Source organism: Podarcis muralis, chromosome 2 (genome assembly GCF_964188315.1).
Source record: "Podarcis muralis chromosome 2, rPodMur119.hap1.1, whole genome shotgun sequence".
NCBI classification, from domain to species: domain Eukaryota; kingdom Metazoa; phylum Chordata; class Lepidosauria; order Squamata; family Lacertidae; genus Podarcis; species Podarcis muralis.
In genome coordinates, this window is record NC_135656.1 from 38,387,170 (window position 1) to 38,399,995 (window position 12,826).

General features: G+C 42.8%; 1 protein-coding gene across 14 annotated transcripts in view; it reads left to right on the plus strand.

Moving 5' to 3' along the window:
• Positions 1 to 2,111: 2,111 nt before the first annotated feature.
• Positions 2,112 to 12,826, plus strand: part of MAP2K4 (mitogen-activated protein kinase kinase 4) — a 47,260-nt gene continuing 36,545 nt past the window's right edge. For 6 of the 14 annotated variants that reach the window (XM_077924281.1, XM_077924283.1, XM_028717107.2 and 3 more), the window contains exons 1-2: positions 2,112 to 2,505; positions 12,171 to 12,203. In XM_077924281.1, the coding sequence (XP_077780407.1) occupies positions 2,121 to 2,505; positions 12,171 to 12,203 (418 nt within the window). In that variant the 5' untranslated portion in view covers positions 2,112 to 2,120. Of the gene's footprint in view, positions 2,880 to 12,170; positions 12,204 to 12,826 lie in introns of all 14 variants that reach the window. The other 8 variants (XM_028717105.2, XM_077924288.1, XM_028717106.2 and 5 more) reach the window with 4 other exon arrangements.

Consider the following 12,826-nt stretch of genomic DNA (forward strand, 5'->3'; position numbering starts at 1 on the left):
CAGCGCTCATCTCGCTTTATTGGCTGAGGGAGCTGGCCTACAGCTTCCGGGTCATGTGGCCAGCATGACTAAGCCACTTCCAGCGAACCAGAGCAGCGCATGGAAACGCCGTTTACCTTCCCACCAGAGAGGTACCTATTTATCTACTTGCACTTTGATGTGCTTTCAAACTGCTAGGTTGGCAGGAGCAGGGACTGAGCAACAGGAGCTCACCCCGTCGCGGGGATTTGAACCGCCAACCTTCTGATCGGCAAGTCCTAGGCTCTGTGGTTTAACCCACAGCACCACCTGCATCCCTATTCAGTAGCTTAGGACCCCATCAAACCTAAATCCGGCTCTGCTCAGTCCAGTGTATTAACTGGAAGACCCACTTGCCAGGACTTCAAAGCTGACCTGGTTGCACCTTCCTTTTCCAGGCAGCAGACCTTGCCCCTTAACTGCCAGAACCCCGAAAAAGTCTCCCTGAAATCACTCCAGTGACAGCGGCAGTAGGATCACCAACAAGGGGAATGTATGAAAAAGATATGTTGCCATGTACAGTATAATTTACTAGAAGCTTCTCCCTTTTGAGAAAAAAGGGTTTAAAACTGTTATGAAATAAATATTTTCATACTGCTTCAGGCAGCTGCCAAGTGAGAACTGGGCACATCAGTTCTTGGGCTGTGGACAGATTTATGCTGGCATGACCTTGCATATACATGAAACCAATTAAATATGTTTCTTGGGGCTTTTATTTGTGTTTCCTTTCCTGGATTCCAGCTAATTGGGAAGTGTTGGCCAATTACACTGGAAAATCATGCTGCGACCCTAAACACAAACTGGTCCTAGGCTGAATGATATACAGCCATTTCTTCAGTGGAGCTTCCAGGCACATTGAAAGAACCATATTTCTGGAAAATTATATATTAGAATCGGGCTGCAAACCTGTACTCATATAGTTGCAAGCCCCAATGAACTCAATGGGTAGGCATGCATAATATTGCATTGCAAACAGGGCTTACATCCAAGTTAAAAGTATTATATGAGCTTAATTCAAATTAATGGGAAATTGATAGGAAGAAGTAGGTACCATACAAGACTTGGGCTATGTCAGTATGAGGAGAAGCACCCTAGGGAAGAGACAAAAGGGGCCACTGAGAACTTTGGGATCAGGATTGATGAGTTTCGGCATGGTGATCTTAATTCTGCAAAGGTGGAAGAAAACAAACGAAGAACTACCTCTTATCTCATTGAATAAACATTGAATAAACATGGAAAGGATAAGATTCATTTGCATATGGAACAAGTTATTTATTTAAATACAATTATATTCCACCTGTTTTTCAGAATAAAAAGGTTACCCAAAAACAAAACAAAAAAGATTGCTGTCCCTATTTTTTTTTTTTAATCCACATGTTAGTATCAAGAAAGGCAGGTCATAAGTGAACATAATTCTTGTTATTCCATGTGATTCTTCCAGAAACGTCTTGTAGCTTTATTTGTGAACATATTCCAGAATGCTAAGCCCACAAAGAAAATATATGATTCATTTTATATAGAAATGTCTTTTCATTCAACATTGCATCATTTGAAAGAATAAGGAAGTAATTCTAAGATATAATCTCATTTGAGGTACTTAATCACATTTTAATCACTATATTTCAAGATACAATGTTTTGTTATCTAGTTGCAAAAGATTCTGGAGAGTTATGGAAAAGATGTAAGTTGTTGGAATAAGTTGCTTATGTGAAGCTTGCTGCCGTGGCTTATTTACCAGGACAGGGGGAGGCGAGCAAATAGGCGTATAAAATTAAGCGCAGTAGAGAACGCTAAACTAGACGGACCTTCCGTCTGATGCGGCAAGGCTCTCCTCGTACGCGGGAGAAAGAAGAGAGCGGGTTTCTCTCTCTCATAATACAGGTACTAGATCTGGGTTCATCCATTAAATCTGAAAGGCAGGAGGTTGGGGGGATGATGCAGGACAGACAATAGGAAGAATCTCTTCAGCCCGTTTAAAACCACCGAATTCGCTGTCACAACATGGGAGAGATGGCCGCCAAGCTGGGCTGTTTTAGAAAGGTGATTAGACCAACAAGGCGGCCAATGGCTACCTCTCGTCGCTATTGCCGCCAGTCGACTGAATGACCGGCTTCTGGGGAATCTGCGAGTCGGGGAGAACGGGGCTGCGGCGGCGGGGCATCAGCTTCGCCATTGTGGGAGGCGGCGGGTGCAGGACTAGCCGGGCCTGCCGCCGCCGCCGCCGGATCCAGCTGGGTCTCTCCTCCTCGCGCCTCCTTTTCCTGCCTCCCTCCCTCTTCCTGCGTCTTTTTGGGCGAAGCCGTCGGAGGCATCATCCGTCCCGCCCGCTGCCTGGGAGGGGTTACCCTGATGCCGCGAGGGTGGGAGGGGACGAGCGGACGGCGGAGGCTGCAAGCGGAGCCCTAGCAGCGCCGAGAGAGAGAGAGAGAGAGAGCGGGAGGAGGAGGAGAAGGAGGACGGCGACGACGACGACTGGCGGTGGTTTGGGTCGGTCGGGGCCAGGGAGGCTGGCGCCTGTTGTCGCGAGTCCCGGCTCCGGGTGTCCCGCCAGCTGCCTGCTGGGGCTGAAGGGAGCAGCGAGCGGGGCAGGGAGGAGCAGCAGCAGCCGCAGCAGCAGCAGCGCGCGGGCGAGGAGCCGAGGGCGGGCGCGCGGGACGGGCAAGGAGGGGGTCGGGTCCGCTGCTCCTCCGCTCCTGCTGCATTGCAGCCTCCCTCCTCCTGCCGTCCGTCCCCTTCTCCCTCCTTCCCTCCCTCCCTCCCTCCGCGTCTGGCGCGCTGCACAATGGCGGCTCCCGGCCCCGGCTCTGGCTCCGGCGGCGGCGGGTCCCAGGCGGCGCACACGACAGTCAGCAGCATGCAGGGTAAGGGAAGCGCGCCTGGGGAGGAGCGGCGGCGGCGGCGGCGGCGGCGGCGGCAGCCGGGCCCGAAGCGACGCCCGCGGAGCCTGCTGTAGGCCGCGCGGCGCTTCGCTCCCTGCCAACCCTCGCCGCCCACCACACGCTCCCCGCCTGGCTGGCTGCGGGGACGGGAGGGGGCGCCCGAGCTGGACCAGGCCTCGCCGGAGACCGAGAGGCCTCGGCCGCCTGGAGTTCTCCAGCGAAGCCGAGAAGAGCCGCTTTCCCGTGTGGGGCTCCGCTGGGTGGGAGGGGGGTGTGGTGTGCAGGGAGGGAGGGAGACGAGGAAAGCGGGGCGGCGGGGAAGCTTCGTGTGTGTGAACAGGCGCTTCTGGGCGGCAACACGGGTAGGGGTGCAGTTGGGGGCGGCGGCTATACGTGTGCCTAGATGTACGTGTGAGGGGAAACTCGGGGCCTTCTGGCTCCTCTGCCCGGGGCATGTGGGCGGTTTCCGGGTGATGGGAGTAGCCACGGTTCGGGGACTCATCCCGGGGTGTAAGTCTGGGGAGGGTGTGGGGAGCCTAATCGCCAGGGCGTGATCACTACTGGGAAAACAGAATTAATAAGCAAAAAATACGAGGCTGACGTCTGGCTGACTAACGAAGGTATGTGTCGGAAGAACGCATGCGTTAAGGTCGGGGTAGAGGTAGCATGTCCATGTTGCTCATGTCTGCTCAGAAGTCCTGTTGAGTTCAAGGGGATTTACTTTACGGTCCGTGTGTACAGGATTGCAGCCTAATTGCCCTTGGGGTGGGGGTGGAGTGTAGGGGTAAACAAAAGCTAGGTCTGTGTAGGCCCCATAGATTTAAAGCACCTCTCTAAGAGTCCTGAGACCCTTAATTTAACCCCCACAGAGCTACAGTTCCCAGCACCTTTACAAATTACAGTCCCCATAAGTTGGTGGCATGTTTGTGTATGCTTTAAATGTATGATGTGTCTGGAGTCCATAAGTGGCTTTTCTGTTGGCATGCAGGGGCAAAGTGGTCTTGTTCTTTTTTTTATGAGTGCACTATGTAGGTAGATTAGATGTGAGGCTTTTCTGACATTGAAGTTAGAAGGTGGTTTTGGTTGAATGGGGAATGCATAACAGTGAGTGCTTCTCTACTCGAATAAAGGGAGTACTGTATCAGATTATTAGTAGGTGTGCTTGTAATTAAGGAGGATGCAGAGTGCATGAATGTGAGATGTGGATGGAAAGTGCAAGGTCCTTTTCTCAGCGTCGGTGCATATTGAGCAATTGTTTTTGAGAAACAGATGTTGGCTTACCACCTCATAATTCTGATTATGCCCATAAGAAACCTCTCTGTGTACCTACTAAATTTTTGGAGAGGGACACTTTGATACCTATGTACTTGGTAAAATATTTAACAAAATAAACCTGAAAGTATATCATAATATTTACAATGTAAACTCAACACTGTTTTCCTAACAACTCCATTTAATACATAGAAGCTAAAATTAGTGGTATTTCCAGTGAAATGAGTATAGGATTAGGTTTGTACTGTTGAAATAATGAATGGTGCTTTGTGACACCAGTTATGCTGTTTTAACACTTAATAATCAGTTCTCTCCTTCCACAAATGTGTATGATCACTCACTGCAGTATCTTGGGACATGGTGTTCTCAGGATTGGCATACAGCTTTCGAACCAGCTAATCTGGAAAGCCTGTTATGCCCTGCAATGTACAGGATTTTGGACATAACTGATAGCAATTGAAGGGAATCTCTAGTAGGAGGACTGTGAAAGACATCTGGAGAGCTGCTGCCAGTCAAAGTAGACAATACAGAGTTAGAGGGACTGGTGGTCTGACTCATTACAAGGCATCATCACCTGCTCATTATATGCTAGGAAGCTGCCCTTGCCACTTTTCAGCACCAGCCTATGTACATGCAGCAAAATGCTCATGTTCGCAATTGTCAAATACCTGTATGTTGTTTGCCTTCTATTTCATGTATAGAAGTGCTTCCCATATAGGGAGTTTGTTGTGTTTGAAGTATCCTTCATAGATACATACAAACACCAGAATAGTAAATGTTACTAAGCTTTACTGCTGAGTTGGCACTGGATACTAACCACCACCTTTTTTGGGTGTGTGTGTGTTACAAAGTGTTCAAGCTCAGTATCTGAGAAACTACACATATATTGTTATATATAACTGCAAAGCTATGTAGACTTCTCTCTCAAGCTGCGTTAGATGGAGTAAAGTACCAGTATAGGGAGGTGTTTGTTTTTTATTTGCACTCCCAGTGCTCTTGATTAGGTAATTATATGAGAGGCAGATTGTTCATTGTACAACTCTGATGGTCCTGTAAGCATCTCAGAATTTTGTTGCAATATATTATTTTTTGTTTAGCACCTGGAAGTGCAGTACCACACTCAGAGTTTCTGTGGGTAACAAAAAAAAGTTTGCCAGATGCTGCTAGCATGTTTGGCCTAATACTTGGTTAGATCCTCAAGCAATTAGATCCTTAATAGCTCTTGTAGCAAAATACTTCCCTTATTGAACTGTTTCTTGTTTGCTTAGTGTTTTAGTTTGGGATCTCAAGAGTGTTGATTGGTATATAGCAGGCTATTCAGCTTTTCCTTTCCTTTTGTTTTTAGGCTGTTAAGTACTCCTAGTATTATTCCCAAGTAACATTCTGTGTTAACATGGGAAGGATAGGAACACACTCCATATTCTTGTAGTAGAAACGGTACTATGAGCACCTAGGAGTTAACTCTCAATAATACCTATGCATTTGGGTGCTCAGGTAAACCAGTATGTTATGATATTTGAATTTTGATTACTCACCTGGGTAGTCTTGCGGTAAAGAGTGTTTGTTCCTCTGCATATTGGAAAACATCCCACATTGAAAGGCAGGACTTCAGGCTGGTTCCCACATTATGGTGTTAAGTAAGGGAAATGGCTTTCGAACCACTCTTTTGCCTAAAATATGCAGGATATCTATTTTTAACCCTTAACTTTGGTTGTTGCAAAGTAAAGGTTTATTGCAAGTGTTTGCTGAACCACTCTGTGAACATCACCTGTACTTGTGTCTTTCTGATGAGTAGGCACATTTGAATCAAAGTGAGTGATCACAGAAATATGTTACAGGTGTACATTAATTACTTAATGTAAAGTCACAGTGTGGGAGATGACCTTTAGTCTTGCATAGAACCAGTTCTCTTTACCAGGCTGCCCAGATTTGCTGCTCTTTGAAGGCAAAAAACAGTTGGTTTTCTTCTATCCTGCCTTTCTGCCTGCTTTCAGTGTTAGAAATGTAAGTATTCATTCCTGGCAAGAAACTTACCTGGTGATTTTATTGAAACTCATCACCTAATTCGTTCAAAGGCTATGATGAATGAAAACTAAGAAATTTACATTATTAAATCAGTATGGAAAAATATTGTATTTGTAATTCAATCCAGTGTATCTCTCCTTACTGAGATCTACTGAGTCCAGGTGATGTGCATAGGACTGCAGTCTAAATCATTGGTCTGAGTCAGCTTCATTTCTGTGCACTTGTTCTGTAAAAAAAAAGCTGTGTTCTCATTGCTGGTTATATAACCATCTAAAAATTGTTGATTTTGAATTGAAAGTGCCTACGCTAGATTTAAAAAAAAACAGACATGTAGGGCCATAGTACTGTGCATCATAGTCTTTTCAGGTTCTCCTTCTTTACTGAATTAAGAAATCCTAAACAACAACTTTTTACTCAAAACTTGTATCAAACTACATTAGAAGCAGGGCTTTTTTCCCAGCCAGAACTCCCCTGAACTCCGTTCCAGCACCTCTCAGGTGGGTGCCATTGCTATTATAAGAGAACAAGGGAGGCGTTCATGGTGAGTTCCGGCACTTCTTTTTCTCAAAAAATAGCACTGATTAGAAGTGTGAGCACGAGCAGAATTTGAGGAGTTTTATTGGATACATAACCTTGTGAAAAACCTGTAGTTCTCTTTTCAACAAGGTATTAATAGACCAGTGGGCCTGTTTAGACCCAGCTTCATGCGTTGATACAGCAGTAAATAATGTGTAGCTGTCATGCACACAAGAGCTTCCTCAATTACCTGTGGCAGGGTGGCATCCCATTACATGCAAGGAGCTACCCATCACTAAGAGCTCCATATGAGCATTGGAGGTCCTGTGAGTCTTTAGATCAGAGCAGTGAATTGTAATTAAATGTCAGAAACAGTCCTGTAGATCTTTCTCTATCCATATGCCTAATTCCAATATAACAATAATAGATAAGTTCATATAAGTCATGCTGTGGAGTTGAGTTTGGTACTTCTCCTTCCCAAGATTTATTCAGATGGTAAGTGACATACTACATCAGTATCTAGTTCTGTTCACTCATACCATTTCCCCTGTGTCATTTCCCACAACATAGGTTTTTGTTGCATAAATGTTGTATAAGTGCCAGCATAGGAAGATTTCAGTCAAGAGCTCAAGTGGATGTTCTCCTCATGCAGGAAAAGTGGACCTTTAGTGTTACCAGCTAAAAGCATGTGAAGAGTGCATTAGCCGCCTCTTGGAGTGAACTGTTGGATATTGATTGATTTTGACCCTATTTCTGTTCTGAATGAAATACTTTGTTATACCACTATATTGCTTCACTTGGAAAATGTTTTTGTGCATTCCAAGGTTAAAGAGAATTTAGTGCTCGGAAAGATAATGCAATACTAGGTGTGTGTCACCCCCCCATGACTCCATGGCTTGATTCTCATCCACAGTCTTATCAAGGGTACTTGAGATATATAATATTATATATTCCAGAAAGTCCCAACTGATTGAATGGGTGGTAAAATGGCAAATGCAGTTCAGTGTAAACAAGTGCAAAGTGCTGCATGTCACGACGACAAATATTAATATTAAACATGTTCCTGGAGTTTGAGAACAGGACAGAGGCCTTGGGGTCATATAGTGGATAGCTCAGTGATAATACAAAATCTATGGGGTGACTGCATTTCGAATACTGTGTACAGTTCTGGATGCCTCACCTATGAAAAAATCTTGTAGAGTTGGAAAAGGTTCAGAAAAGAGCAACCAAAGCAATCAAGGGGATCAAGAAATTCCACTATGAGAAAAGCTTGTCATGTTTGGGACTTTTTTGTTTAGAGAAAAGGCGAGTAAGAGTTGACGTTATAGAAGTTTATAAAATTAGCATGGCTTGAAGAAAGAGGGAGTATCTCTCCCTCTCTTGAAACGTTAGAACTTGTGCACATCCAGTGAAGCTGTATGTTGGAAGAATCAGGATGAATAGCAGAAAATACTACTTAATGCAGCACCTAGTTTAACTAAGGAACTCACTAAACTAAGGAGGCAGTGATGGCCACTGACTTGGATGGCTTTAAAAAAGGATTGGACAAAGTCATGGAGGAGAAAGCTATCAATGGCAACTAGCTATGATGGCTGTGCTCTACCTCCATAGTTGGAGGCAGTAATGCATCTGCATACCAGTTGCAGGAAACCATGGGGTGGTGTTGAATGCTCTTCTGCTTGGCTCCTGCTTGTAAATTTCATTTGGCATCTGGTTGGGCATACTATGACTAGGATGCCGGACTAGATGGGTAATTTTTCTGCTCCAGCAGGCTCTTCTTATGTTCTTAAATCTGCACGGGATTATAATTTGTTGGCAGGTTTTGCTGAAAGGCTCAGAATCTTGTTTCTAGAGCTCATGCTTTTAGAAAATCTTGGAAACATGTAGACATACCAGTTAAAGACTTGAAAAACTTTATAATGAATTGGATGTTGTATTAGTTCCCATTAGTTAATGAATACACCCTCTTTGTTCTTGGACCATGCCATCTAATACCTATCTTTTTGATACTATGTTTTTGTTTGTTGCTTGCTTCTGATGTTCTCTGTGCCCTTTATTTTTACATCTGACAAGTTTATTTCTTCATTTTAGGCCAAAACAAGTTTCATCAGCCCATCCAAATTTTGAAGTTAACATAAAATAAAAATAATAAGACAGTTGCTCTCTATAATCCGTGTTTAGAATTCAGATGTGTCCTGTCCCAGAGGAAACTAGTTAGCAGAAAGAAGCATTGCTCCCTTTACAGCCAAAAAGTTCTTGATTGTAATAACAGAATGGAACATTCTGAAAGGATGTCAGCTACTTTACTGAGACCATCTTGGTTACTTTCCTATTGTCCTTTTCTTTTTAGCTGATTTGGCTGGCTTTTTTCTTTCTTGCCTGAGGCTCTTGCTGAGCTTAAGTACCATATCTTCTGGATTTGTTCATTCATGGTCCTTTTCTCTGACTCAAGAAAAGATGGCCAAACTTTAGAAAGTGTAGCTTTCAGTGCTGGATAGCAAATTATGTCAAATGTTAAGCTGTATGAGTAGGCTCAATGTGCTTCCAAGCTGTTGTCAAATGCCAGAGTAGATTCTTTCCTTTTGATTTGCATATGATTCCAAATCCCTTGTTTTCAACTTGCAACTGAATATTTACATAGACTTGTTTTGGCTTCTTTCTTGGACTAGTTATGGAAACTCAATCAGAACCAGCAACCAATTTTTTAAAAACAACTTTTTAAACTAAGTAAATTTTACTTCATAATATCTGGAGATTTTATCTGTTCCTGCATCTTATCAGAAAGGAACAAGTATGTTAGCTCTCTGTCCTAGAGTTTTCATTTTTCCAGATTGCATATACACAGTAACAGACATTGCTTGTACTTTTCAGTCAAATATCTAGGGGTGTTACTTTTTTACTTCTATTCTTGGATGAGATGGTCACTCATTTATTCTGTTTCATGTGTAAAAGCATTGAATTTAGTGCAAATTTTCCTTCAGCCTGGCTGTGGTATTTGGTAGAAAAGCTAGCTCAAACCTTTTGGCAATGACTAGTGAAATTTTCACTAGCTCAGGGATTTCTGCTAGTGAAACAGAACTTATCCCTCCTCTCCCTGTGTGCCCCTCCCTGCACTCTCCCCAAATCTTCTTTGCAGGGTTGGGAGAATCTCCAGAACACATTAAGGGTGCAAAAGGGTGGGGATATTGGGAGAGAAGAGAGAGGGGAAGTTCCACTTTGCAGCCAGAAGTCCTTGCACTAGCAAAAGTACTTGATTAGATTCTGCTCTTTATTTCCAAGTATGTTTGTGAGGTGCCTCAGAGTAGAGAAGGTGGCATTTGTGTCTGTGTTTTTTTTTCTTTCTAGTTTCCAAGTTGAGCTCTATATGAATCTTACCATAAAAGAGAAAGGTAATACCGTATTTTTCCATGTATAAGATGCCCCCATGTATAAGACGCTCCCTATTTGGGGGGACTCCAAATTAAGAAAACACCCCTCAGCACTACCCATGTATAAGACAAACTCCAATTTTAAACCTAATATTTTGGTAAAAAAACAACCCCTAGTCTTATGCACAGAAAAATATGGTATACTGTAGGGTCAGCCAAGCCCAATTCTGATCCTTTGCCAGTTATTGCAGAAAAATGCCCAGTTTAGACAGACGAAGCTGACACTGTGTTAGAAGCTATCAGCAATGCCTTAATAAAACGTTCTCTGCTTATATCATACCAGATAGTTACTTCTTATCTTGGACAGAATGGCAGCATTCACACATCAGGACCCATAGTTAATGAACCATAGTTTACCTTGAACACACAGATTGTTCCCACTTAGCTCCTCCCCTTGCATCTGGCAGCAGTTAACCACAAACCCTCGCTTAGTATAGCATCTGAATCTGGGGTTGTGGTTTGTTTAAGTCCAAACAAACCATGATGTGAAGCCAAGATTTGTTTGGCTTCCTGGCCATGCTTTGCCTAAGTGAAACAAACCACAGCTCCCAGTACAGACAAAATACTAATGCAGGGATTGCAGTTTGTTGCTCCTGCTTGCCATAGGAGAGGAGCAAAGTGAAAGCAGTCTCTGTGTTCACAATAAACTATAGTTAATGTGCAAATTGGGCCATTATGTGTCAGATAGTAATGGAATATAGGTTGGCCAATCAGTATAAGTGATGACATGCTAAATGAAAGCTCCATGATTAAAGACAAGTTTTATCTGATTTGCGGGGGGGGGGGGGGGATGGGACAAAGTGTGGCTATTACATTCATGTCTTGCCTGTGACTTTCCTATGGTGTCTTGTTGGCCCCTACTAGAGACAGAATGCTGAACTAGGTACATCATTGGTTTTTTGCAGCAAGGTTGTACTCAATGATTATGGCTGAGCACAGAAGGCTGCCATTTTCACCATTCACATTTATATACCTGTGAATTTTCACGAGTGCAGCTAGTATAAACCTATCCTCTCAGTTGACCATTGAGCTTCAGCTAGTTGTGTATTGAAAGAAAGAAATGAATGAATGCAGAGGGTCAAGTGCCCTATAGTTTCATGGATTACTATGCAGGCCTCAACAAGTCACTGTTTTCTCAGTTCCACTTCTGCAAGTGGCAAAAAATATATATACTAGCATGTTACATTTAAAAAGTCATATGCGACTTCCAGTGTTTTGTGAATGCATTATCCACAATTTTGGGGCAAACATGAATCTTCATATTGGCCACAAAATGTAGCAACCTGAATTTCTCATGTGTCATTTAAAAATAGGATTATTATTTATGTTCAGAGAATGCTTAAGAGAAGCCTCAGAAACCAGAGAACGACTCAACAGGATTTTCAGTGGGGAGGGATTGAAGTATTAGTACCTTGGATATGTACTTGCTCCTCCTTACAACTAGCAAAAGTGACATAAATTATGCAAAAAAGTAAAGTAGGCAAATTGGGTTTATCTGCATTATTTAGACAAGCTGGAGAAACAACATCTGTCTGTCTCTAAAACTAAGTCAGATATAATTCTGCAGTGAATGGTGAAAACAGACAGTGATACCTGCACATGTACAGTATACCCAGAAATACAAATCTAATATTGGGAAGCCTTCATGATGCGTGTACTTATTTAACTTCGGAAAGTACATGTGGGAAACTTCCTAGCAAAATCACCATTTGTTCTTAACATTTTGTTTAAAGTTAATAACAAACTAATACTTAACCTCTGTAGCTGACCTGATCTGGACTGCCACCTGCTGATGCTTTACTGATGTTTTGGACAGTACTGTATAGTACAACTTTGACTTTTCCAAAAGGTATTAGATATTGACAAGAAAACAGGTTATTGGAGTACTGTCTTTGCAACTCAGGCAGTGATTTAACCTTTTACTTGGTGTTTGAGGGTGTTTTTTTTAAATGAACATGAAATGTGATTTTTAAAGGTTGTGCAAATATCTATTTTCCAGAAAATGAACTAGAACTTATCTTTTTTGCTTTAGGCTTTCAGATAAACTTCTGTGAAAAAGCACAAAGTAAGCTACATGTTTTATAGTATTCTGCTATTTTATTTTACTTTATTTTTATATCATTCTTGGTACTGGGAATGTGTCCACTGTTGATCTAACTAACCAGCCATGCATTAATACATGGGCAGAGCTTCCATTTTTCATCTTGCTACCCAAATCTAATTCTGTTGTTCTGTCAATAATTCTTTAGTATCTCTTATACTTCTTGGATAGTAAACTAGAGGGTGCATAGATAGTTGTTCCTAAATTGTAATGAATGAAAGATTTAAGACTTTTATAAAATGAAGTGGAAATATAGATATTTGGGGTTTAATGATGTTTAACCACTTAGTGAAAAAGTAATCATAGGAACTGAGAGGATTATTTCAGTAGGGGCCCAAGTCACCTTAGTGTTTCTGCTCTTGTTTTAAAGTTTGGCATGAACTGCTTTGCATTGGCCTTGGTGGCGTGACACAGTAAACCAAACAATGGCTCGCATTCACTTTGCTCCTGCTCAGTCAGTTTGGTATAGCAGTGGTGCCAAAGTTTGGCTTAACAGGTCATCTGAAGGTGGGATTGTGCTTAAACTCTACGCTCCTTAACTGTGATGTAGTCAAGAGCAAACCTTGGCTACGAACCATGATTAAGGA